The sequence below is a fragment of the Prionailurus viverrinus genome, chromosome A1, assembly GCF_022837055.1.
Source record: "Prionailurus viverrinus isolate Anna chromosome A1, UM_Priviv_1.0, whole genome shotgun sequence".
Taxonomy (NCBI): Eukaryota; Metazoa; Chordata; class Mammalia; order Carnivora; family Felidae; genus Prionailurus; species Prionailurus viverrinus.
Window position 1 is genome coordinate 70155204 of NC_062561.1, and position 26231 is coordinate 70181434.

The window sequence follows — 26231 nt, forward strand, 5'->3', positions numbered from 1 at the left end:
AGTGATGATTTTACAAGATTGTCATGAGGATTAATTCTGATACTTTACAGTCACAAACCCAGCAGGATTCCTGCGCATGGGAGGTACTCGGATATCTGTTGTGTCTTGTGCTTGCCTTCTAGCTCAGAAACCAGAGAAGTTGGCCCACCAGTGTTTTGTTAAAGCCACAGTGCTTACTGATCTGATAAAATGGTTCCAGTGTCTAATACGTGCTGGTAAAGCTCAGGAAGAAGATGGGCATCTTATTGTTTAGTTTATATTTTATATTTATATTTTATATGGTCACTTGCGGTGAGGACACTCTTTCTGGCTTGTAGATGTTTACCTTCTCAAGGTGTCCTCGCATGACAGAGACCGAGATCTTCCTCCTCTTATAAGGCCACAGTTCTATCCTTTTATGACTTTATTCAACTTTAATTAACTTCTGAACACCTTTTCTCCAGAGACAGTCACATTGCGAGGTTAGGGCTTCAACATAGGAATTTTGGAGGGACGCATTTCACTCTGTAGTTGCAGACTTGCTTTCTAGGGGCTTGAAGCCACAGAAACCATGGCTACATCCCTTGTTGGTGGTTTCCCAGCCCCACTGGCGTTGGCCAGATTTCCTTCCCGTATGCTTAGTAGCAGCCTCCTGTCCTGACCTTGCTTCTTCCCCTGGGGGTCTGAGGGCATCTACATCCCAGAGGGGGTCTTTGTGGACACATGCCAGGTGTAAAGGATGAAGACTTGCTGAGCCACAGACAGATGGAAGTTTGGGAACCCAGCAGAAATAAGGCCGTGGGGTGCCTCTGTCGTCACACATCACCAGCAGCACCGTGGTGTGAGGCCACGATGGCTGGGTCGATGGGGCAGTTCTCAGAGGAGGCAAAGCTTTCCTTGAGCAGAGAGTCTGGGAGAAGGATGGATCACGGGAAAAATAGAGCAATGGGTAACCTTCCATTTCTTAAGCTGGAGAGATACGTGGGGTTTTTTGTTCTCATTTGTTTTTTAATTAATTGACTTTTTTTTTTAATTTATTTTTTATTTTTGGGACAGAGAGAGACAGAGCATGAACGGGGGAGGGGCAGAGAGAGAGGAGACACAGAATCGGAAACAGGCTCCAGGCTCCGAGCCATCAGCCCAGAGCCTGACGTGGGGCTCGAACTCCCAGACCGCGAGATCGTGACCTGGCTGAAGTCGGACGCTTAACCGACTGCGCCACCCAGGCGCCCCATTGACTTTTTTAAAAAATGTTAACTTTACAGAAAAACTGGACAGAAAGTAAAGAGAGGTACCGTATACTGACCCCCCCCAAATGCACAGTGTCCCTTATTTTTAACATCTTGCAGTCGTGTGATATGTATAATTGTTGAGCAAGTATTAACATATTACAGTCCAAAGTTTACATTAGTGTCCGTTCTTTGTGTTGCATATGCTATCGGTTTTGACAGATGTCTTTGACATGTGTCCACCGTCAAAGTATCATAAAGAATAGTTTCTCTTCCCTAAAAATGTCCTCTGCTCTACCTACCGATCCCTCCCTCCTCTCTGAGGCCCTCACAACCACTGATCTTATCCTTCAGTATTTTTTTATTTTCTGTATTCTTGATGCTTTGGCATCTGGGCCTTGCTGACTGGGAAGAGAGTGCCCTTCCCAGGACTAATGAGAAGTATTAAAATCTCAGACCCTGTGGATTTTTCTATTTCTCTTTGCTATTACATCACTTTTTGCTTCATGTATTTTGAAGCTCTGTTTTTAAGCATATAAATACTTAAGATTTTCCTACCCTCTGAATTAATCGACACCTTTGTTATGAAAAAAATTCCTTCTTTATCCCTGGTGATATTCTTTGTTCTGGTATGTACCTTGATACTAATATAGCTGCTGTAATTTTTTAAAATTACTAGTTGCATAATATACGTTTTTCATTCTTTTCCTTTTAACTTGTTTGCATCTTTATATTGTAGTGTGTTTCTTAAAGGTAGCATACATTTGCGTCTTGCCTTTTTGTCCAGTCTAACAATCCTGCTTTTTAATTGGGGGTGTTTAGAACATTTACATTTAATGTGATTGCTCATATGATTTAAATGGGGCATCTTGCTATTTTCTCTTCATCTTACCCATTCTTTGTTCCTTTTTTCGGCCTGTCTTTTGATTAATTAAATATTTCAGTGATTCCATTTTACCTTCTTTGTTGGCTTATAATCTATAACTCTTTCATTTGTAACTTTCATAGTTGCTTTTGGGTTCATAATACACACTTTTAACTTATCAGGGCCTGCCTTTAAGAGAGATTATGCCACTTCACCTACAGTATAAGAACTTACAGTAGTATACTTCCATTTTCCCTTTTCTGATTTTTTTGCTATTTTTGTCATATTTTCTTTTACAAAAGTTATGAATCCCACACTACATTGTTATTTTTACCAGTCAGTTGTCTATAAATAATATTAAAAATGTCTCAAATATTGTATACATTAACCACACGATTGACATTTTGGTGTCCCTCGTTCCTTTGTGTAGACACAGATTTCCATCTGATATTATTTTCTTTCTGCCTGAAGGACTTCCTTTAACATTTCTTCTTGTACAGCCCTGCTGGCAATGACTTCTCTCAGCTTTCATATGTTTGAGTCCTTATTTTGCCTTCCGTTTTGAAAGACATTTTTGCTGGGTATAAAATTCTAATAAATTTGTTCTTCAAGGGCATTAAAATCTTGCCCCATTGCATTCCCACTTGCATTGTTTCTGACAAGAAGTCTGCTGTCATCTTTACCTTTGTTCCTTTGTGCATAATCTTCTTTGGCTGTTTATTTATATTATTTATTTAGAGAGAGAGATTGCAAGCAGAGAAGAGAAGCAGAGGGAAAGAGAGAGAGAATCCTAAGTTTGGGGCTTGATCCCATGACCTTGGGATCATGACCTGAACTGAAATCAATCAATTGAGCCACCCAGGTGCCCCATATCTGGCTGATTTTAAGATTGCCTCTTTATTGCTGTTTTGGGGCAGTTTGGTGATGATGTGCTTCCATGCACTTTTCTTCACATTTCTTAGGCTGGAGATTTTCTGAGCCTTTTGAATCTGTTGGGTTTATAGTTTTCACCAAATTTGGAAAATTTTCAGCTGTTCTTTCTTTTCATTTTTTGTCCTGTTTTTTGCCCCCTCCACTGCTACCTCCTGTCCTTTGTGACTCCAGTGCCATGCATGTTAGGATGCCTAAAGTTGTTCTACAGTTCTGTGATGCACTATTAATGTCTTGGTTACCTTTCTGTTTCATTTTGAATTGTTTCTATTGCTGCATCTTCAAGTTCATTAGTATTTTTTCTGCAAGGTCTAATCTGATTTTCATCTTGTCGTGTATGTGTTAATCTCCCAATGTGGTTTTTATCTCTAGAGGTTTCATCTGGATCTTTTTATGTTTTCTATATCTCAACTTTGAACGTAAGGAATACAGTTATAATAACTGTCTTTATGTCCTCCTTCTGCTAATTATAATGCCTGCATTCCAGGTCAGAGTGTTTTGTCTGATTATGGGCCTGTTTTCCTGCTTCCTTGTGTGTCTGGCGATTTTTCTTTATTGGATGTCAGATATTGTAAATTTTACCTTGTTGAGTACTGGATAGTTTTATATTCCTATAAATTTTTATTGAGTGTTCTGGGATGCAATTAACTTATTTGGAAACCATTTAATCCTCTCATATCTGGCTTTTAAGCACATTAAATGGGTCTCATGTAGTGTATAGTCCGGGGTTAATTATTCTTCAGTGCTAAGGGATGACTCTTCAGTACTCTGCCCAGTGCCCAGAATCCTCGGGTTGTCTGATCTTGCTGGTGAGAATTGGTAGTGTTCCTGACTCTGTGAGCACCAGGCACTGATACCTTGAATCTTTTCATTGGTTCTTTCTCCCAAATCTTGGGTACTTTCTTCACCAGTTGACATTGATCAGTATTCAGCTGATTACTCAATGGGAACCTTCTATACTCTTCTAAATGATCTTTCTGGAGGGAGCTTCCTACTCGTTATTACTCGCCCCCCTTACTCCCTCCCCCCCCCCCCCCCCCCGCGGTGATCTGTCAGCCCCACCTTTTCAACTCATGGATTTTGCCGGGTTTTTCTTCTCTGTACCACAGCCTGGAAACCTACTGTAGACAGAAGTCTAGGGCAAGTGTAGGGATCGTGATTTTATTTTCTTGTCTCTGAGGGATCACAGTTTCTCATTGTCTGGTGTCCTCAGCCTTCAGATCTGTTGTGCTAAGTATGTTTTTCCCTTTTTTTTTTTTTAATTTTTGTTTATTTGTTTTTCCTATAGGAAGATAAATCCAGTCTCTGTAAATCTATGACAGAATCAAAAATCTCTAATTGGTTTAAAAAGAAGGCCACACTTAACATTAATATGAAAAATTACATTTAAACAAATTATTACAAACAAATTCAAAGTAAAGTTATTTCATGTTGGAATTAGCTTGTGGAAAGACTACTTTGTTGCAATGAATTCTAGACACTAGATAACTTTCTATAACATTTTATCTGGCTCCTATATATGTTATAGGTGATGAAATATTTTTGTATGCAGTTTTAAAAATTTTTTTTAATGTTGATTTTTGAGAGAAAGAGAGATCATGAGTGAGGGAGGGGCAGAGAGAGAGGGAGACACAGAATCGGAAGCAGGCTCCAGGCCCTGAGCTGTCAGCACAGAACCCGATGTGCGGCTTGAACTCACGAGCCATGCGATCATGACCTGAGCTGAAGTCGGACGCTTAGCCGACTGAGCCACCCAGGCGCCCCTGTTGTATGCAGTTTTGATTTTTATTTAAAAAAATATTTTTTTTGCATTTATTTATTTTTGAGAAACAGAGTGAGACAAAGCATGCACGGGGGAGGGACAGAGAGAGAAGGAGACACAGAATCCGAAGCAGGCTCCAGGCTCTGAGCAAGCCGTCAGCACAGAGCCTGATGTGTGGGGCTCGAACCCACAAACCGTGAATCATGACCTGAGCCGAAGTCGGATGCTCAACCGACTGAGCCGCCCAGGCACCCCGCAGTTTTGATTTTTAAACCTGAAGAGGAGAGCTGAGCTTTTGTTGAGTCTGTTAGCTTTTAGAGGGGCAGCATATGATGTTACAGAAAAAGCACAGGTTTGGGGTCAAATGGACTTGATGTTGAATCTCAGCTATGTGTGACCTTGGGCAGCTTAAATAAGCTTTCTGAGCTTGGCTTCCAGCCTGTGTAAAATGACCATATTGTTAGGAGCATTAAATGAGAATTTATAAAGCACCTGTTTAGTGCCTGGCACGCAGGAGGTGCCCAAGAAACAGTCTCTTCCCAGTGCCCTTCCCGAAAGATATCTAGTAACTGAGTCTCTTTTAATAAGAACCTTTCCAAAATACCCCCAATGTTTTAGTTGCCTGCAAAATCTACCTAAAATGTCACTCACCAACATGATAGGGGCTAAAAAGGTTTAGGGAAAGAACAGAAACCGCTTTGGGAGCAGTGGTTCATCTTGCCCTGCCTTTCATAACTAGGCAGTAAAGTGTTCTTCTCACTTAACACTAACATTAACAGAAGGTCAGAGGAAAAAAGGGAACCTGACTGAAATGTAGGCAAATGGGAGAACAGTCGGCTGGAAAGCTGTGTTGATACCAAATTGTGGAAGATAGATGTTATAGGCTGAGTTGTGTCCTCCTAAAATTTCTGTGTTGAAGCTCTAACACGCAGTACCTCAGAATGAAACTGTACTTGAGGATAGGACCTTTAAAGAGGTGGTTAATGCATGCCTAGGTGGCTCAGTCAGTTAAGCATCTGACTTCGGCTGAGGTCGTGATTTCGTGGTTCACAGAGCCCCCCGTCAGGCTCTGTGCTGACAGAGCAGCTGGAACCTGCTTCGGATTCTATATCTCCCTGTGTCTATTTGTCTGTGTATCTCTCTGTCTCTCTCTCTCTCAAAAGTAAATAAAGATTTTTTTAAAAAAAGAGAGATGGTTAAGTTAAAATGAGGCCATTAGAGTGGGCCCTAATCCACTGACACTTGTCACTTTACAAAGAGAAAATTTGGACATACCAGAGAGACACCAGGAGTATGTGTGCACAGAAGGATGGTCGTGGGTGTGCACATCCGGAAGACAGACATTTATTTACAAGTCGAGGGAGGTCTCGGGAGAAACCCAACCCATGACACCATGAGCCTCCAGATCTGTTGTCCACGCCACCAAGTCCGTGGTTGTCGGGCATGGTGGCCCCAGCAGCCTCTTCTATAGGCCTTCGAACCCCAGCAAGGGAAGTTCCCTGATTCAGTGGGTTGTACTGATTGGAATGACGTTTCTAGAAATCCATTCATTTAAACCAAATCCCTGTATAGTCAGGTAGCATGGATGTGCTCTGGAGCCCAGCTGCATGGTGTTAGAGAAGACAGGGAAGTGTGGCCTGGTGGAAGGGGTGGGCGGGGCGATTAGACATGGAGATCATTACAGTTGTGACCGTCTGGAGATCCATCGGTGGGGAAGGATAGGTGATGGTGCCTTTGTTGCCTTTTTAACTTGTCTGGAACTTGTTTCTGTCCTGCTTAGGTTCAGTGAACAAGTGATTGGTCTAAGATGACTTAGTCTAGTCTAGATGCTTCCCAGCCGCCTTCCCCATATAGCAAACTTCAACGCTTTAACTCTGGTCAGGCGGCAGCCTTATTTGTCTTGTTCCCTGTAGCTCATCCATTTATAGTAGTTTAAATTTTTTTTTTTTAACGTTTATTTATTTTTGAGACAGAGAGAGACAGAGCATGAACGAGGGAGGGTCAGAGAGAGGGAGACACAGAATCTGAAGCAGGCTCCAGGCTCCAAGCTGTCAGCACAGAGCCCGACGCGGGGCTTGAACTCATGGACCGTGAGATCATGACCTGAGCCGAAGTCGGACGCTCAACCGACTGAGCCACCCAGGCGCCCCCCATTTATAGTAGTTTAAGTCCTGCGTGTGCAAGACCTTTTCTCTGAGCCCCGCAAACATCAATGTAACTGGTAAACGGTGAGGTTCCCCGAGGCCCTGAGCTCTCACCCAGCGGGTCAGCTGTGACGTGATCGATGGCTCGTAGCCTTCTTGCTGCAGAGCTCGACCAAACAAGCTAATTCAGGCCGGTCTGATGTTCCCAGACCTGCGTGTTGTAAAACCACATGCTCAGTTGGCTCCAGTTGGTGATTGTATTCGATGCTTTCCACAGAAATGCCAAAAACAGACGAGAGATGTTTTAAAACAATTCATAAAATTGGCGGCTATGTTGCCAGAGCATAGTTGTTTTGTCCTGAGTGGCTTGTGGAAGTTGAGGAAGAGCTGGCAGTGGGGAAGGTTCGCGGAGACGGTTCCCCGAGGTGGCCGGGAGAGCGCCGGCCTACAGGCTCGTGAGTGGCCGCTCGGCAGCCCTGGGAAATCCCACCGGGGTTCTCCAGTTAACGCGCTGTCCCGTGCAACTATTTCCAGTATTCCCTGCTTGCCTCAGTCCTCCAGGCCTCCCACTTGACTGGGGAAGCAGAAAGCCTCCACGAGGAACTTGCCTGCTCCCGGCACAGAAATGTAAACTCCCACCTGCCACTGGCCTTTCTGTCTCCCTCAGTGGAATAGCTCTTCCTTCTACCTCAAACCATTGCCCTGGGTTTTAGGGCCGTCTTCTCACATCCCTTAGGACATTGGTGACTAACCCTTCTTGCTCATATGCTCAATGCCTTCGCTTTAAAAAAAATTTTAATGTTTATTATTTTTTCATAGAGAGCACGAGAAGGGCAGAGAGAGAGAGGGAGTCAGAGGATCCCAAGCAGGCTCTACACAGTCAGCACAGAGCCGGACGCGGGGCTCGAACTCACAAACCTGAGCTGAAGCTGGATGCTCAACCGCCTGAGCCACCCAGGTGCCCCTGAATCCCTCCACTTTTTTAGACGCACCCAGTTTTCTGTGACTCACAAGCAAATAGGGGCATCTGGCTGGCTCAGTCAGTAGAGCATGTGACTCTTGATCTTGGAATTGTGAGTTCCAGCCCCGTATTAGGCTTAGAGATTACTTAAAAACGTTTGAAAAACAGAATAATAAAAACAAGTAATTCAACAATACCCTTATCTGATCCCTCACCCCCCTGTGGCCCTAGTCTCTTGCTGCCTGCCTCTCAGCCAAGCTTCTTGGAAAAGTCTGTGTCCTTCCTGCCTCTTCACCACCCGCCAGACTTTCATTCCCACCTCCGAGTCAACTCACCAGCAGAACTTTTAGTTCTCATCTTATTTGAACAGTTCTTGGTATATTTCCTTCTGGAAACTGCCTTCCCATGACTTCTGTGACACCACTCTCCTTTTTTCCTTCTGTTCTCAACTGCTTCCACCTGGCTGGTCCGTGGTGGACGTGCCATCGGTGCTCATAGGTTTTATCCTCTGGACTCGGTGAGTCTTATCCTCCATGAGTCTCCGTGACCCTTATCCTCTATGGAGTAAGGATGGTGGCGGCTTCTGCTTCCCTTCCTCCTCCCCCTCCTCCCCACCTCGTCCCCCTCCTCCCCTCCTCCCACTCCTTTTTTTCTTAGCAGGTTTTTGTTGTTGTTTAGTTTTTTTTAATGTTTTATTTATTTTGAGAGAAAGAGATAGGGCATGAGCAGCAGAGGAGCAGAGATAGAGGGAGGGAGAGAGAATCCCAAGCAGGCTACACGCTGTCCTTGCAGAGGTTGACGTGGGGCTCGAACCCTTGAACCATGAGATCATGACTGAGCTGAAACCAAGAGTTGGATTCTTAAATGACTGAGTCACCTGGGCGCCTTGTGGTGACTTCTAGTGTGAGATCTCCTGTCCAGGCTTCACCTCAGAGCTCCAGACGAGTGCGTCCCGCCCTTTCCATACTATCTCTTGCTCATGAAATCCAAGGGCACCTCAACAAAATCAAAGTGTCTAGAACCTCCATCCTGGCCCTCTTCCAGCACTCCCATCTTTGTGAATTGTACCTGCATCAGTCCAGATGCCCTCAGCAGAAATTCTCATGTCATTTTGGTCATTGTCTTCTGCCTCAGCCACCATATCCAGTCCATCAGTAAATCCCTGGGGATTTTACCTCTTAAATTTTTCTCAGATCTGCCCACTTCCCCCGACTCTACTTCTGCATTCCTGGTCCAAAATACCATCCTCTCTTGCCTGCACTATTTGTGTGGTCAGCCTGCCTCTGCTCCGGCCCCTCTGTCTGTTCCCACACTGCCAGATCAGTCTTTTTACAGTGCACATCTGACTGTATCAGCCCTGTGCTTAAATCCTTTACATTGCTCTTAGGATAAGGATGAAGAATCTCAACGTGGCTTCCGGCAGGGCTGACCCCTTCCTGACCCACCAGCCCTGCTCTGCAGCTGTCCCCTTGCACCTCTGGCACCTGGACAAAGGTTTTACCTGTGTGTCTTCTGTTCCCTTCAGATCTCCACATGACAGCATCTTCAGGGACGTGTTCCCTTCACAATGTCCTGTTTGTATCGGGTCTCCGGTCCCCCTGCCCCCATGCCTGGGTCAGACTGCTCTGCCCCAGACCCTGGGAGTCCTCTGCTCCTCCCTTCATTCCCTTTGGGTCAGGCACATCTTCACTTTTGTCAGTGTGGGGGGGTTGGTTCCTGTTACTTCCTCACTAGACCATAAGCTCCGTGAAGCAGGAGAGCAGCAGAGGATAGGAAATACAGAAATGAGAATTTCATGATAAAATATTACTGATCAGGGGCGCCTGGGTGGCTCAGTCAGTTGAGCATCCCGCCTCAGTTTCTGCTCAGGTCATGATCCTGTGGTTTGTGAGTTCGAGGCCCGTGTAGGGCTCTGCACTGACAGTGTGGAGCCTGCTTGGGATTTTCTTTTTATCCCCCTCTCTCTGCCCCTTCCTTGCTTATGTGTGCACATGCGTTCTCTGCCCCCGCCCCAATCTCTCAAAAATAAATAAACATTTTTTAAAAATTAAAAAAACATTGGGGTGCCTGGGTGGCTCAGTCAGTTGAGCGACCGACTTCGGCTCAGGTCATGATCTCACAGTTTGTGGGTTCGAGCCCCACATTGGGCTCTGTGCTGACAGCTCAGAGCCTGGAGCCTACTTCAGATTCTGTGTCTCCTTCTTTCTCTGCCCCTCCCCTACTCATGCTCTGCCTCTCCCTGTCTCAGAAATAAATAAACATTAAAATTTTTTTTTAAATTAAAAAAAAATTTGGGGCGCCTAGATGGCTTAGTTGGTTAAGTGTCCAATTTCAGCTCTGGTTACAATCTTACAGTTGGTGGGTTCGAGCCCCATGTTGGACTCTGTGCTGACAGCTCACAGCCTGGAGCCTGCTTCAGATTCTGTGTCTCCCTCTCTCTCTGCCCCTCCCTCTTTCTCTCTCTCCCTCTCAAAAGTAAATAAACATTAAAAAAATTTTTTTAATTAAACAAAATCTTACCTATTTGAAAAGGTGATGGGGGAAGAGTAACCTAAATAAGCAGAGACTTAAAATTTTTAGTTTTTGCATTATAAGAATTCTTAGTGCTCAATTTCAGGCTAATTTGAATAATGGAGAAAGGCAGAAGACAGGAAGTCGCTCATCTTCCAACCTCCCAAACACATTTTCCCACGTACTTCAATATTCACCAAGGACATAATTTTTAATGCCTGCATGATAATGTGTCATATAAATGTAGACTTATTTTATTTCATTTATTATTGTAAAAATTTTTTACTATCAGCAATGCTAATCACAACATTTTTATTTTACATAAATCTTTGTGCATAAATGTATGATTTACCAAAGTTGCATTACTGGATGAAAGAATATGTGTAGGAGCCTTTTTTTAGGCTTTAGATAATTATTCGTAATTATTCCTTAATTAGTCTCCAGAAACATACCAATTCATTTATTCGCCAATAGAGGTAAGACAGTGTACATTTTCTGCTACCTTTGCTAAATCTGAGAATTATAAAATGCAAATGTGTGCATACATAGAGGCATATCTAGATGCAAATGTAATGGGCAGAAGGGGTATTTGATTATTCAGACTTGCATTTGTAGGGCGAATCACTCCTGAATTTGAACATTTTCCCATTAGCCATTGTTCTTTTTTTCTCTGTCATTTAGCTGTTATTCTTTGCATAGTTTGGGAGTATTTGGTTTTTCTTCTTATAAATCCTCTTTATATTAGGCACATTAACCTTGCTTTTGTCATACATGCAAATATGAGCTTCAGTAGAACCCTTTTCAAATGACCAGGAATTGAGAGAAAAGCATGTGTGAAATGGGATAATACGGTTAAATTATGTTTTATCAATAAGGGCAGCTGGTTTCTCTCTCTCTCTCTCTTTTAATCTTGCCCCCTAAACTGCACGTGTGTGAAGAGTCTGGCCCTTGAAGCTGGATATGCCTGGCTTCAGGCCTGGCTCTGCCAGCCCGGGACAAATTACTGGTCCCTACAAGTCTCAGGTTACTCTCCTGGGCAGCAGAAATCCTTCTGACCTTGTCAGAAGGTGAAGAGTGGGGTGCCTGGGTGGCTCAGTCGGTTGCTTGGCTGACTTTGGTTCATGTCATGATCTCGTGGTCTGTGAGTTCAAACCACAGGTCAGGCTCTGTGCTGACAGCTCAGAGCCTGCAACCTGCTTCGGATTCTGTGTCTCCCTCTCTCTGCACCTCCCCTGCTCATACTCTATCTCTGTCTCTCAAAAATACACATTAAAAAAAATTTTTTTTAAAGAGGTAAAAGCTTATGGAGAGTACCCAGTGCAGAGGTAATATTCTAAACATCCCTTCCCATATCCCTCAAAGACGTGCTGTTCTGTAACTGTTCTGTAAATGCGTGTATGTACACATATTTTGTTTCATTAAGGAGCTTGCATATTTCACTCAGCTTGTAGCCACACATGCAATCGTGCATCCGTGTTTGCTGAGTGGCTAGCTTTGGTGGAACACTGCGGATGACAGGAGACACATTCATAGTTAACCATTTGAGTCTGGGAGAGATTGTAGCTTTGGAGCTCAGGGATAATGCCAGCAAATTTGGATCTGTACTATAAAAGCGGTCAGTGATGGAAGATACGCCATCCTGCAGAGAATAGGAACAGACGGTCTCGAATACTCAAAAAGTATTTTGATTTTAAACAGCTCCAAGTCAAGCCTCCAAATACTTGCATCCTTTCGTTGAGAATTTGTCTCAATCTGTTTTTTCCTTTTTAGGTGTGGCTGGATCTCTTAAAACCTATTGTCAAGCAGATTAGAAGTAAGTATACACCATGTGTTTAACAGTGATGTTAAATATAAAGCCAGACTTTTTCCTCCTAGACGTTGTTTGCCCTGTGGCATCCAGCACACTGGTGACACAGATTCTTTTTTTTTTTTTTTTTTGGCCCCGTGATTTCTTTTCATCCACTAATCCATGTGCCATTAAAATGTCTCTTCTGCAGTATTAATATTTAACAATTTGGTAATCAAAACCTTGCTTGGAAAATCAAACCTCATTTTGATTAACGACTAGAGCATGCTGTTAATCTCCAGACTAATTGAGCTTGCCTGGTCTCTGTCCGAGGTTGTTACTGTCACTTTTGAAGGGGAAGGTGCAACCATGTATTCATAAAATTGATGTTAGGTTTTCTGTCCTGCCTCTTCAATGCCTGTGAAATCAGAGTGCAAGTATTGGTTGCTTGGAAAAATAAAGTGCCTGAAAGTGTGTGTGTGTGTGTGTGTGTGTGTGTGTGTGTGTGTGAATGGCAGGCAGGACTGAAGGGAGTCTGGCTTGCATTTACAGTGTGTGTTGGGGAAGATTAAGGAGGATTTAGGAGAGGAGTGAGGGAAGAAGGCTCGCTTTCTCTGTCCCTTCTCATTGTGCCCCAGGACCAGGACCGTTTCCCTCCTCTCCACTTTGAGGTCAAGCGCAGAGTCAGACAACTCATGCCAAATGCCCCCTCACTGCAGCCACAGCCCGGGCAAAAGTCTGAGGGTAGTAACAGAGGTGCATTCCATTAGTTGAGCTTGAAGCTCCACACTACCTTGCTGGGATCGTTTTAATGTCTGATTAAGAAGCCCCACTGGGCCACTTCTAGCAATTTTTGTGGCTGTACTGAACAGGCACATGGTGTCTGGATGGCCCCCGTGCACTTGAAATGGATGTTGAGCTTCTGTCATTTAAATTAAGCAATTATTGATGCCGACAATGAAACTGGCATTGTTTGTTTAACATTTACGAGGGTGGCTGGCCAGTGACCTGAGCATGCGGGGGCCGGAGGGTAGGGGCACAATGCTGGGAGAAGCCCCTAGGCCTGACGGGGGAGGAAGCGAAGCATCCAGAATGATGACGTGTGTCCCTGCAATACCTCCTGGGAAATGCTCACTGTGGCAAGGTGTCTTTTAGCCCGTTGCCAAATACAGACGGAAGACCGTGTCTGTCACTGCTGGGTCCACCCTGGAGTGAGGATTCTCCTTCCGTCTCCACGTGCTATGGCTAGCTGTGTGAAGCTGTCATTGTGCATTGGGGGATAGCACCTTCCTACTTTTGGGTTTTCTAAGGATCTGCGTGGCCTCAGGGGATCCCCATGGAGAGGATATAGCATAGTTTTTCCTGTTCTTCCCCATTTTGCTATTGTTACTTTATGATCCAGAGTTGACAGGCGAGGGTTTCTATTAATTGTTAGAGTGAGTGGTCAGGGAAAGGGGGCCCAGTGTCTCCGGGCTTCATTATTTCTGTGCCTTGTTTTTCTCCTCATTTTGTATATATTGCCTACATCTTCACCTCCTGTCGCTTTTGCGTTTTTTTCATAAACTTAAATATGTTATCATAAAATAATACAACATCTGTTTTTTGTGACAGCGAAGGCAGAGCAAAAAAATTTTTTTTTCTGCTTTTAGACAACTGCTGTTAAAATTTGGATTTCGTTATCGTACCTTATATTTCATAGAACATAAACTCATTGCTGTCATTCCAAATGGTAGAACCTACAAGACTGCTCTTCCATTGAGCATAAATATATGTGTGTAGATATATGTATAAAATTTGATCTGTACCTCAAAACAAGCTCTGATTCAGGTTACAAATTATTATGATCTGTTTGACATTTTAATTCTGACAAGTGACCCATCCCATTGATCTTCTCCCTGTCCACCCACCCCAGATCTGCTTCCTGATTTTGCCTGAACTCGTCCATAAGATGGCTTATAAGACACCTATAAGGGCTTCTGCTGACTGGACGAGGGCAGGGTCACGTCGTGTTGATGTTTTTTCTCCAGCGCTCGGGGAGCACCTGACACATAGATGCTCATACATATTTGATGGACACAGTGGAAGCTGTACCTTGTAGATCATTTAAAGTACTAAATTGTATAACCGATTTACGTTTTCATTATTTCCTCATTGTCGAAAGCCCGTATTTTGACTGAAAGGGCCAATTTGATAAATTTTTGAAGACGAATGCCTGTTTTTAAAATCCGGGCACAGTTTAAGTCCTCAGAGAAAAAATGTAATACCTGAATGAAATACTTTTGTCAAAACGTTATTTTATAAGGGCTCTCTGTCTCCCTGCAATATGGAAGTATGAATTAGGAACTGAACTACCTGTTCAGCGACCTGGACGTCAACAGATGGACTCTTGGTGGCTTGGAATGAGATCCATTATTTGCTGTATAATATACCTTCCGAAGTCTTTTTCTTTAATTGCATTTGAAACAAATCAAAAATGCTCTACTGTTTTTTGCCCCCTTTTAGGGCCAAAGCATGTTGTTGTGAAGTTTGTGGTGAAATTCTTTCCACCTGACCACACACAACTCCAGGAAGAACTCACAAGGTTAGTGGTTTAGAAACTTGCTCTTTATTGCCACGGGGTGCCGAGGAGAAGAGAAAGTTAATGTTCTCTGTCCACTGATTCAGCATTTTCACAGCGTTTACCTGACCCGCATCTGCTCCGTGCTCCCGATGGTGCTGACCAACATGGGGAGAAAGAATGTACCACATTTTCCTTGAATCCTGGGTTTCTGCAAAGCTGTGCTGTGAACTGGTCTTATAACCTATTGCTGTCATATTTCCCTTCTTCTGTCTGTCACATCACGAGACAGTTTGGGGAAGTCAGACCCTATGAGACCAAGATGTTAACTCCGTTTCTCTCTGTGGCTGCCATGGGTGACTGGACGTGAGCTGAAGATCGATTTCTTTGAAAGTTGGCCTAAGTGGGAGAAGCGTGAGCACCGAGTCAGGCCTGCCCTTGTCCCTGTGTGACTGGCCAATTTACTTGTTCCCTCTGCGCTTCTGCTAATTCCCCTGTGTCCGCGCGACCACGCTGGTTGCTTGGCCACGGTTGTTTTGAGGATAAGCAGTCGTATACATAAAGTGGCCAGAACCAGTAGGGATGCTCTGAATGATAACCATCATCACCCTTATTATTACCAATTTTATAATTTGCACAAGACGCACATATGCTAAAGGAGAACAGAGTCTGGTGGGAATGTGTGAACACACAATGCCTCCCTTTCAAGAGTGCTCTTACAAGTGGTACATTAGTCTGACCAGCCACAGCCCTGCCACCTGTGGCTTTTTTTTTTTAATGTTTGTTTATTATTTTTGAGAGAGAGAGAGAGAGAGAGCACAAGCAGGGGAGAGGCAGAGAGAGAGGAAGGCACAGAATCTGAAGCAGGCTCCAGGCTCTGAGCTGTCAGCACAGAGCCCGACGTGGGGCTCAAACTCAAAGACTATGAGCTCATGACCCGAGCCTCAGTCGGACACTCAACCGACTGAGCCACACAGGCGCCCCGTGGCTTTCAGTCTCGTAGCTGATTAGACCAAGCCTGTCACATCCTTCTCTGCACTCTTGGTACAGAGGACAGGATCTTGGATACTGCGGGTGGTTGACCATCATTTAGCAAAGGGGTGAAGCCATTCAGTCAGCAGTACTTACAAAGTGGACACTGTGTGCAAAGCACGGTTCCAGGCACCGGGAACGTAGTGGTGAAAAGACAAGCCTGACCCTCAGGGGAGCAGACAAGATGACTGATGAAGCAGAAACTATCAGATAACAGTAAGGGCTCTATGGGTAACTGAAGGAGAAGGATGTGATAGAAGGTGACCAGGGCACCGCTTGTGATGGCTCAGTCTGCGGTGCCTCTCTGAGGAAGGGATGAGAATCTGTCCCTCCTTTTTGGAGGAAGAGCTTTCCAGGTAGAAGGAACAGCTGGGAAGTGACCGAGGCAGGAACAAGTTCCAGATGTTCAAATACAGTTGACCCTTGAACGACATAGCTTTGAACTGCACACATCCACTTACGTGCAGATTTTTTTATGTAGATACAACACAAGGACTGTGAATGTATTTTGTCTTCCTTAGGGTTTTCTTCATCATGTTTCTTTGGCCCACTTTATCATAAGAATACAGTGTACAGTACATAGAACTTAGAAAATACGTGTTAATCGTGTTTGTTATTGGCAAGCCTTCTAGTCAACAGTAGTTACGTTTTGGGGAAGTCAACAGTTATATGCAGATTTCTGACTGTGCAGGGGGCTGGAGCCCTAATCTCTGTGTTGTTCAAGGCTCAAACTGTACCTAAGAGAAGGCTGGCATGGCAGGAATGGAGAGGGTAAAGTGCAGTGAGGTGGGACAGAGGCCAAATGTTTCATGGGGTTGAAAGTCTAGCTGCCATGTGGGGGACAGTGACAGCTGGGAATCCAGTGAGGTAGCCATTGCTGTTGTCCATGCCACAGTGGTGGCAGCAAAGGAGGTGGCAGGCGTGGAAGCAGAGAAGGGTGGCTGCAAATGCTGGACTACGTGCTGGAGAACGGGGTCCATCTGTCGTGGTGACGGGCTGGCGGTGGAGGCCGAGGAGACAGAGGGATGCTTAGATTTTGATTTAAGCAGCTGGCTGGCCATTTTGGTGGCATCTAAAATGGGAAAGGGTGGAGGGAAGTAGGTGATGACTGAGGGGTGGAGAGTCGGGAGGTTGGTTCTGCCGGCTTATGTCTGAGATGCCAACCAGACATCGCGTGGCGGTGTCCGGAAGGGCACTGGGGACACGAATGTGGAGTTCCAGGAAGAAGTGAAGGCCACGTCTTCCCGTGGCTTTCAGTTTTCTGAATGATTTGCTGCTAATTGTTTCCCTATACTTATAATCCTCAAATCGATGAAGCTGTTATGTAGCCCGGGATTGCAGGAGCCAGCAGCCTTTTGGGAAGCATGCACGGTTGACTAGAACGGTTCACGTAGAGGAGACACAGCTGGGCTGCTACACCAGGATGCATAAGACAGGCCAGTGACAACAGAGTCTTCTGTGGTGTCACTGCTGGGGCTACCGTGTCTCTGTTTCTGGGCTGGGTTTCTTCTCATTGTAACGTGCATTGCTTGAAGCTCAGACTATTGACATAAATCTAAAGGCAAGTCCAGCTGTTGGTCAACAGCCTGCCTTTGCATCCTGCATGTCACTGGGCCTCTGTCCTGCTTATGAAGTTGGCATAAATCCTTTTTTCCCCGTCTCCATTCCAGTTTGCTTTGAGTTTTGCACCTTTTCAATTCTTGTGAATCATTGTCTGCAGAGGCTTGTAGTTTTCTTTTTTATGTGTGTATGTGTTCGTTTATTTTTGAGAGAGAGACAGCACAAGCAGGGGAGGGGCGGAGAGAGAGGGAGACAGACACAGAATGTGAAGCAGACTCCAGGCTCTGAGCTGTCAGCACACAGCCTGACACAGGGCTGGAACTCACGAACCGCGAGATCGTGACCTGAGCCAAAGTCGGATGCTTAACGGACTGAGCCACCCAGGCTCCCCATGGTTTTCTACTATTCGGGTTTTTCTTCTAAAATTCCATACTGCTTGTGGCCATTGAGCCAAGTGTGCCCGGGATATTGCCGGCTGCTCGGTGGAACCTGTCAATTCCTCAGGGAACCCGGGCTCAACGGATGGATTGTTTAGGGTTGTGTTGTTGTCTTTGTTTTCTGGCTCCCGGTGTTAACTGACATTTTAAAAATCTTTTCCAAGGAGAGAATCCTTTTGGTGCAAGGGCGAATGAAATTGATATGAAACTTAGAAGCTCCCCATCGCTTTTGACTTTGTCACGAGGTGTAGCGGGAAGGGGGACCTTCCAGATCCGATGTGTTGCCTCCCTCATTCTCAAATTCCCGTGTAAGCAGAAATTGAATGATGTGACCTTTGAGGTCCAGGCACTTTCCTGTAGCAGATGGGGAGTGCAGGAGGGCTTGGGAGAAGCTCTGTGTAGACAGCAGTTCAGGCGAGGGATGTGGGGACAGAGGCAGGCCTACAGTTCAGCCGACTAAAAGGGACTCTAGCTCTCTGGTTAATTCTTGGGGCCTCAGGAATAGCTTTCAGCTTCCCGCTTGTACAAAAAGCAGATTGAATTGCACTTTGCTGTTAACCAAGAAGCTGAATTCCTTTCTATTTATTGAACTGCACTTTCAGCGGCTGTTGTGTCCTATTGCTGCTAGGGCCCGGGCCTCTAGAGGGAGAGAAAAGTAGTGAGTCGTGGGTGCAGGTTTTAAACAGCTAGGGAGGGGTCTTTGGAAAAGAACTCGCCACGTTTTCTCATCGCAGAGTTCCGAGTCACTCTTGTTGGGCTATAGGGCTTTGGTACACTTTGCTCTGGGCATGTGATCTTCAGTAGGATCCCATTTCTCCTTGGCTCTGCCCTATCTAGGGGTGGAGAGAGACCTCTGAGAACTTGCAGTGTTTGCAAGGCCTGAGGTGGTTCCTCAGGCTGGCAGAGAAATTGTAAGTTACTTTCCATTGAATACGAAAAGAAAGGCTAAGACCTCCCAGGCTAAGATGAAACAAATTAAAATAGACCCATTTAAAGCAAGGCATCAGATTGGTGTGATTTGTAACTCTGACGATCCCTGGAAACCAAAAGCCCTCTTCGTTAGCCCTGGCACCATCATCCCCTTCTCCTGACACCCACCCTTGTGCCGGGGACTGACTCTGCTTTGAGCGCTTTGCATTTTCAGCATTCACTCAGTTAATTGTATTTAGTGCCTGCTGAGTTCAACCTAGCCTTTAGCTCCTGTGTGTTTGATGGGGATTGTTTCCGTTTATAATACGAAAGGTGTTGCTGAATCTCTAAAGTTAGCATCGAAGCCAGCTTGCTCAAGATTTATAGCTGTCATTAGGAAGTGAACAGTCAGTACCCAGGAAGGTCTTCCTTGTATTACAGGGGCCTCTGAACAGGGAGACTCCGCATGATTCGGGACTGCAGGCTCACTGCGGTCTTCAAAATGCCACTTCCCCTGTGCCTAAATGTGTGGGCTTTCAGAACCGCTGCTGACTGAGAGTCTACATGAGCCCATCAGCCAAAGTCCCCAGAGCCTGTCAGACTCTGACCATTGATCCGTCCCTGAACGCTTCTCCGCAAACACAAGACCCTGTGTTTGAACTGGTGGATGGTAAAATATTCACAGTGTGATGCTTTTATGCCGCCTACTTAAAAATTAACCAGATAGAAGATTAAAGCTTGTAGCTGTAAGAAGTGTTCAGCTCAAAAAATAGTCCTTGCCTAATCCAGAAAGATGGCTTATACTGCCTCTTGCCTTGTAAACCAATATGTTGATGTTTTGGTTCTTTTATATTCTCTGCCTTTCTTCCCTTTGACTTTCCAGAGACAGAGAACGTGAGAGCAAGAATAAATATAAGGGGCTGGGTAAAGGCCAACGGTTATCGACGAGTGGATCTGTGGGGTTTTTTTGTTTTGGGTTTTTTGTGGGGCTGGCTACAGAATTGCCTTTGTAGCTTTCGTAGGTTTTTTTGTTTGTTTGCTCTTGAGGTTGTTTTGTTTTGTTTTGGTTTTTTAGTTAACAATGGAATTTCTTAAATAACTTAAAGAGAATTCATTTTTCTTCTTTATTTTTTTTTTTAATGTTTATTTTTGAGAGAGAGACAGAGACAGAGCACAAGTGGGGGAGGTGCAGAGAGAGAAGGAGACACAGAATCCGAAGCAGGCTCCAGGCTCTGAGCTGTCAGCACAGAGCCTGATGAGGAGCTCAACCTCACGGACCTCCAGATCATGACCTAAGCCGAAGTCAGATGCTTTATGGACTGAGCCACCCAGGGACCCCTTTTTCTTTTTATTTTATTTACTTATTTTTTTAATTAAGTAAGCTCTATACCCAACATGGGGCTTGAACTCATGACCCTAAGATCAAAAGTCCAGCTGATCCAGCCAGGTGCCCCTAGTTTTTCTTTTATAAGAGAAAATTTGCTAACATTATTGAATGTTTTTATTCTAGTCACTGTGCTTTCCATGTATTACTTTATTTAATTTTTATAGAACCCTCTGTGGTTGGTCTAATTAAAAAAGCCCCCCCCCCTTTTTAAATTACAAATAACCTTTCATTATTACAAAAATAGCAAATGTACAGTATAGAAAGTTAGAACATACAGATAAACAAGTATAAGAAGATAAAATACTGTATTCCTGTTCCCCAGAGGTGATCATTGTTAATACATTAGTGTGATATCCTTTCTGATTTTTTCTACACATATGTATGTACTTTTCATTTCATCTAATATCTTGGCCATACTCAAATTTGTCCCATAAATGTCATTTGTATGTACTCATCTAAAATGACATTCATGAGGCACCTGGGTGGCTCAGTCGGTTAAGCGTCTAAGGCTCAGGTCATGATCTCACTGTTTATGGGTTCAAGTCCCGCATCAGGCTCCATTCTGACAGCTTGGAGCCTGGAGCCTGCTTCAGATTCTGTGTCTCTTTCTCTCTCTTCCCCTCCCCTGCTCGTGCTCAATCTCTCTCTCTCTCTCTCTCTCTCTCTCTCTCTCTCCCTCCCTCCCTCCCTCCCTCCCTCTCCCAAAAATAAAAATAAACATTAAAAAATAAAACGAGATTCACTGTAGGCCATAGTCACACTTGGTTATGTCCTTTGGACCTCATTTACTCTAGCAGAGTCCCTCCCTATTTTTTCTTCATGATACCATCTTGTTGAAGAAACAGGACCAGTTATACTCTAAAATATCCTACCTTCTAAATTTGTCAGACTTCTTCCTTGTGGTGCCACTTAGTTTCTTCCTCTATCCTCTGCATTTCCAGAAAACTGGAAGTTAGTTCTATAGGCCTGATGGATCAAGTTGAATATTTTTGGCCAGAATCTACCAGAAGTGATGTGAAGTTCCTATTTCATGAATGGTGCTAAGATTCATCATTGAATTAGGGTGGTGATGTTCTGATCTTGCCATTGTGAGGCAAAGTCATGTTACTTTGTCTTTATGCAAATGTCCAATCTCCTGAATGGTTTTTACAGCGATTCACAGTGCTTGCCAGAGTCCATAATTTCTTTAGATGTTGTGGAATGAGGATTCTTGCTGTTATTATGAGTTGGCATACTTCTGTAAAGAACTTTGCCTCATTTTCCTGTATATCCTGAAATACCCCTTCTATTGAGAGAGGCAGATTCCAGACTCAAGTTTTTGGTTAGGTTACCAAGTTTTGAATAAAGAATTGCTTCAGTAGTCTCCAATGGTGATACATTTTCTGGCTTTCTCATTGAATACTGAAATGAACTCAAGAATTTTCATCAATTCCATGTGTTTTGAGTCACTTTAATTATTCTTGTTGCTACTCACGTTGCCACAGCATTGGCGAGTGGACATCCCTTCAAGATGTTTCTTTTGCTTTTTTAATACAGCCCATGTATATTTCAAAGCTGCCTTGCTTTCTGCCATCACTCGATATTTCAGGCCCACTTTGTACCTCTCCTTACCAGATACCTGAAATCCACCATTTCTCTATGGAGAAAATTTAGGAGTTCATATTGATTTTTTTCAAATCAGTTTTTACATTGCACTATTTTTTATTTAATTTCTTTTATTTATAAATACCTTATCTCTTGCCACACCTGGGCTCAGTTGGTTGTGTGTCTGACTCTTAATTTCGGCTCAGGTCATGATCCCAGGGTTGTAGGAATGAGCCTTGCACAGGGTTCTGTGCTGAGCCAGGAGCCTACTTGGGACTCTCTCTCTCTCTCTCTCTCTCTCTCCTCCTCCTCCCCTGCTTGTGCATGCTCTCTCTCTCTCTCTCTCTCTTTCTCTCTCTCAAAATAAGTACCCCTTCTCTTTTACCAAAAAATGTTTACTTGCTTTATTCCGCAATATAAAGAAAATATAACTTTAAACTAAATTCAGTTTTACAGATCTGGTAACTGAGGCTTTTGGAAGAACCTAAGTGAATATTACACCACACAAAAAAACACACTCTTGTCTTTCCAATTCCATTGGCAAAAAAAGCTGTTCCTAACCATAATAAGCTATTGTTATTATCTGAGCCTTATGTTTTAGTATATTTGATCTGTGGAAAAAAAATTATACCCTGAAAAAATTATAGAGTGGTAAGATACAGCCTTGGGTTTTTGTTTTTGTTTTGTTTTTTTAAGTTTATTTGGAGAGAGAGAGAAAAAGAGTGAGTGGGGGAGGGGCAGTGAGCGAGGGAGAGAGAGAATCCCAAGCAGGCTCCACGCTATCAGTGCAGAGCCGGACTCAAGGCTCAAACTTGCAAACTATGAGATCATGACCTGAGCCAAAACTAAGAAGTGGAAGCTTAACTGACTGAGCCATTCAGGTGCTCCGTCTTAGGTCTTTGTATGGAGAGGTACAGCCATAGAACAAAATGTGTTACTCATCATGTGAAAAGATTACCGCGTGTTTCCTGGTCCTTTGAATGAGGTATGACTATTTACACCGCAGTCAGTGGTACTGGGAACTCATTCCAGCCGGCACAGGCTTTCTTTTCCTTGGTTTGTATACCTTTCTCTAGTCCCTCACAGTGTGGGCGAGCTGTCAGAAGTGAGCCTGACTTTGACACCAAACCTCCCACCCTCTTTGCATGGCGCCAGCCTCTAGGTGTGTGACGAATCATTTCTATTTGCGTCCGCAGGTACCTGTTTGCTCTGCAGGTGAAGCAGGATCTGGCTCAAGGCAGGCTGACGTGCAATGATACCAGCGCGGCTCTCTTGATCTCACACATTGTACAATGTAAGTCCTGTTGGTTTCTCGATGAAGTCGCGTTGGCAGTAACGGTGATCCGGTCAATGGGGGAAAATAATCACATCCACGAAAAACAATAATTATGTCTTTTTGTTATTTTGTTACATGAGTGCCCATGGATTGAAAACAATACCCCTAAAGCATCATTTAACAGGCATAGCCCCCCAAACACTGGCCTGTGAATTCTGTGTCCTTTTCAAGGACTAGTGTGCTCTTGTTGATATCTCCGTTGATGCAGAGAAGAGGCTTGGACAGATGGTGGTCAAGTAAACTAAACTTGTTCGGTCCTGTTCTTGGATTTAATATTCATTATTGAATATGGTACATTAGCCTTAAGACATAAACCTGTCAAAGATGACACTTCTTGTATTCTGCTGTCCCAAGTTTAGTAAACCCCAAGACACAGGAAGCTGGACTGAATCCTAGTGATGCTTGAAACTAGATATTTTGCTTCCTTAATCTAGGCAAAGGATAAATTAGATTGTACTCATGCTAAGGCATATTGACAACCCAGCTGGGCATTTTTTTTTCTTCTTGGCCAAGGCAGAAGTAACTTGTTGAAGTTACTTGAAATCGAATATGCACATTATGTTTCAAGAAGATGATTATGTCACACGTATGAGCACTAGTATAAAAAAATTGTGCTGTCGTATCATTTTACAATTTCCGTTGTATCCAAAGCAGTCCCATATAATCAGCCCATTTGGATAACCGTCCAGTTAACATGATTTCCAAAGGTTCGTAGGAAGTGTCACTCCTAGTGGTCAATAAATTACTTAGCCTAATAGGATTAGGTGTTTCTAGAGACCATGCTTATCTTCTTATTTTTTGTATATGGGTCTTACTGAAGATCTACCGGACTTAGGAAGTAATGTTATTGATTCGCCACGGCAGCAAGAAGCTAGAGCCATCGATTCTTCCGCTGGCCCAGCTGGAACCAGATGAGTTGGCGCTCTTCAGTGCAGAGCAAATATTCTCGGTGCTTGCGATTTATAGCAACATGTAGGCCATATCCTGCATGATGAGTGGAAGTGTATTGCCCAAAGTGTGACAGGCTGCTTCACATGACAAAACGAAGGGGAGATGTCATAGCAACCATTCACTCACTTCTACTCAAAACAGCTGGGCTCTCTGGTTGTTACACAGACCATAGGATTCAAAGAAAATGACATGCTGTCCCAGAGGTATTAAATTGATATAAACGGAGCTGGAGCTAGTGTTGTTAAGGTATAATTATTACTTTAAAGGTCTTTTCTTTAGATTTCCAGATCATAGCAATTTAGGGACTATGCAGAGGTTACATGAGAAAAATGGGCCTCCTGTTCCTTGTAGGTGAGAAATTTGTAAGAGGCTGCCATCTGACCAGCCATTTCTGGCACTAGGACTGCAAGATACTTCATAAACTTTAATTATTTTATTTTACCAAATTATATTATGTATGTTTATACCTATTTACCATTGGCTTTTCTCGACATGGTAAAGCATTTGGGGTTTGCAGTAATAATTATTATCTACAAGAGTTTCGAAGTTGATTTTTTAAAGTCGAAAAATGCTGTGCTTATTTAGAAGTCGTAAGGTCATGGTCCACATGTCTAGAATTGACTGCCTAGAACAGAAGTGGTCCCAGTGGGGTGGGGAGGAAGAAACAAATCAGGAACATGGATGGGTGAAATTGGTTGATGCCAAAGTTTTCTTTGCAACTGGTAGAGACGAGAGTGGAGACCATCCTGTTACGTTGGCATGATTGTTAAATCCATCCTCACAGGGTACCTTCTGACATCCAGCCCTTGTGATACCCACAGGCTGGGATCGCCTTGTCCTCTGCCTTCTGGTTTGCTGGCCAGAGAATGTTGCCCGAGGAACGTAACAGACTGTGAAGTATTAATTGTATGTGGCTGGGTTTTCTTTCTCTGTTTCCTGGTAGCCGAGATTGGGGATTTCGATGAAGCATCAGACAGAGAGCATTTAGCAAAAAACAAGTACATACCTCAGCAAGATGCGCTAGAAGACAAAATCGTGGAGTATCACCATAACCACATGTAAGTCCCACTGGTCCCTTCATGTTTCCCTTGAGCTTCTCTCTGTCCTTCCAGCATAGGTGGGTGTAGACACACACACACACACACACACACACACACGGTAACTGTTGGGAAGAAAGACGCAAGGTGTGAGGGAGAAGAGCACAGAGGTTCATGGGGGCCATTGTTCCTCACCTAGGACTCTCAATGCAGGTTCCCCGCTCAAGACCAAAGTTCTAGGATCCTTGCTTGATTTCCTGTGATACTGGGGTATGTCTGGAATTGAGGATACCCATGCTGTGGAATTAAAGGGAGAGTATAAGACCAGTTAATAGGAAATCAGAAAAGGGACTCGGTAAACTAGGGGCAAAGTAGGAATGTCATGAAAATCTAGCACCTTTGTATCCTCTCCATTTTTTTGTTTTGATCAATAAAATATTTTCAAAAGATGCTCCGTGCCTATTGATTTTGTTGCTGTTTTCAAGGAGGGTACTTGAGCCCTGGTGATAGTATGCCAGAGTGTTGCCTTGAACTTCCCTTACAAGTTTAGGCCCATTGTCAGCGACTAAAAACGTGTTTGAACATGATGGCGTTTTGCTTTTATATGACCTTAAAGGAAACTCTTTGAGATTCCAAAAAAAAAAAAAAAAAAAAAAAAAACTGGGCAAATGTGAGACAGACTTTTGGGGTGTTGTGTTACACAGGCAATAGGGCTTTTGTCCTAGCTGCTCGACTTTGGGTTGCAATGAATGGGAGGCTGGGTGTCATCTGATCAGGTAGCTCCATTGTTTGTGATGAAATGCCTTTTTATTTCCCAAGAGGAGTTGCCTAATCTCAAATTAATAGACACAGGCAATTCAAATCACCTGGACTTTCTCTTTAATTTTTGTTTTGTCAGCGGACAAACACCAGCAGAATCAGATTTCCAACTTCTGGAGATTGCCCGTAGGCTGGAGATGTATGGGGTCCGGTTGCACCCGGCTAAGGACAGGGAAGGTACGAAGATCAACCTGGCTGTTGCCAACACGGGAATTCTAGTGTTTCAGGTAAGAGCACTTAGAGCACAGCTCAGTTCCCCTGGTGATGGAAAGATAAGAGTTGGCCCTTCAACTCTGATTGCGCGTTGGGTGGGCCAAGTTAAGACCTCTGATGGTTAATTTTAGGTGAACAGGGAGAAACTAACCTCACCTTAGGGTTTCTATTTCTTTCTAGGCCCTCCACTTCCAGATTCTACTTCATTTGCCCTTGCTCTGGTTGGGAAATGCACAAAGATT

General features: G+C 44.0%; 1 protein-coding gene across 4 annotated transcripts in view; it reads left to right on the top strand.

Annotated features, from left to right (window-relative positions):
- Positions 1–26231, top strand: part of FARP1 (FERM, ARH/RhoGEF and pleckstrin domain protein 1) — a 293252-nt gene that overhangs the window by 201135 nt on the left and 65886 nt on the right. For all 4 annotated transcript variants that reach the window (XM_047851626.1, XM_047851615.1, XM_047851633.1 and 1 more), the window contains exons 4-8: positions 12152–12194; positions 14670–14748; positions 22830–22927; positions 24864–24978; positions 25856–26003. In XM_047851626.1, the coding sequence (XP_047707582.1) occupies positions 12152–12194; positions 14670–14748; positions 22830–22927; positions 24864–24978; positions 25856–26003 (483 nt within the window). The remainder of the gene's footprint in view (positions 1–12151; positions 12195–14669; positions 14749–22829; positions 22928–24863; positions 24979–25855; positions 26004–26231) is intronic.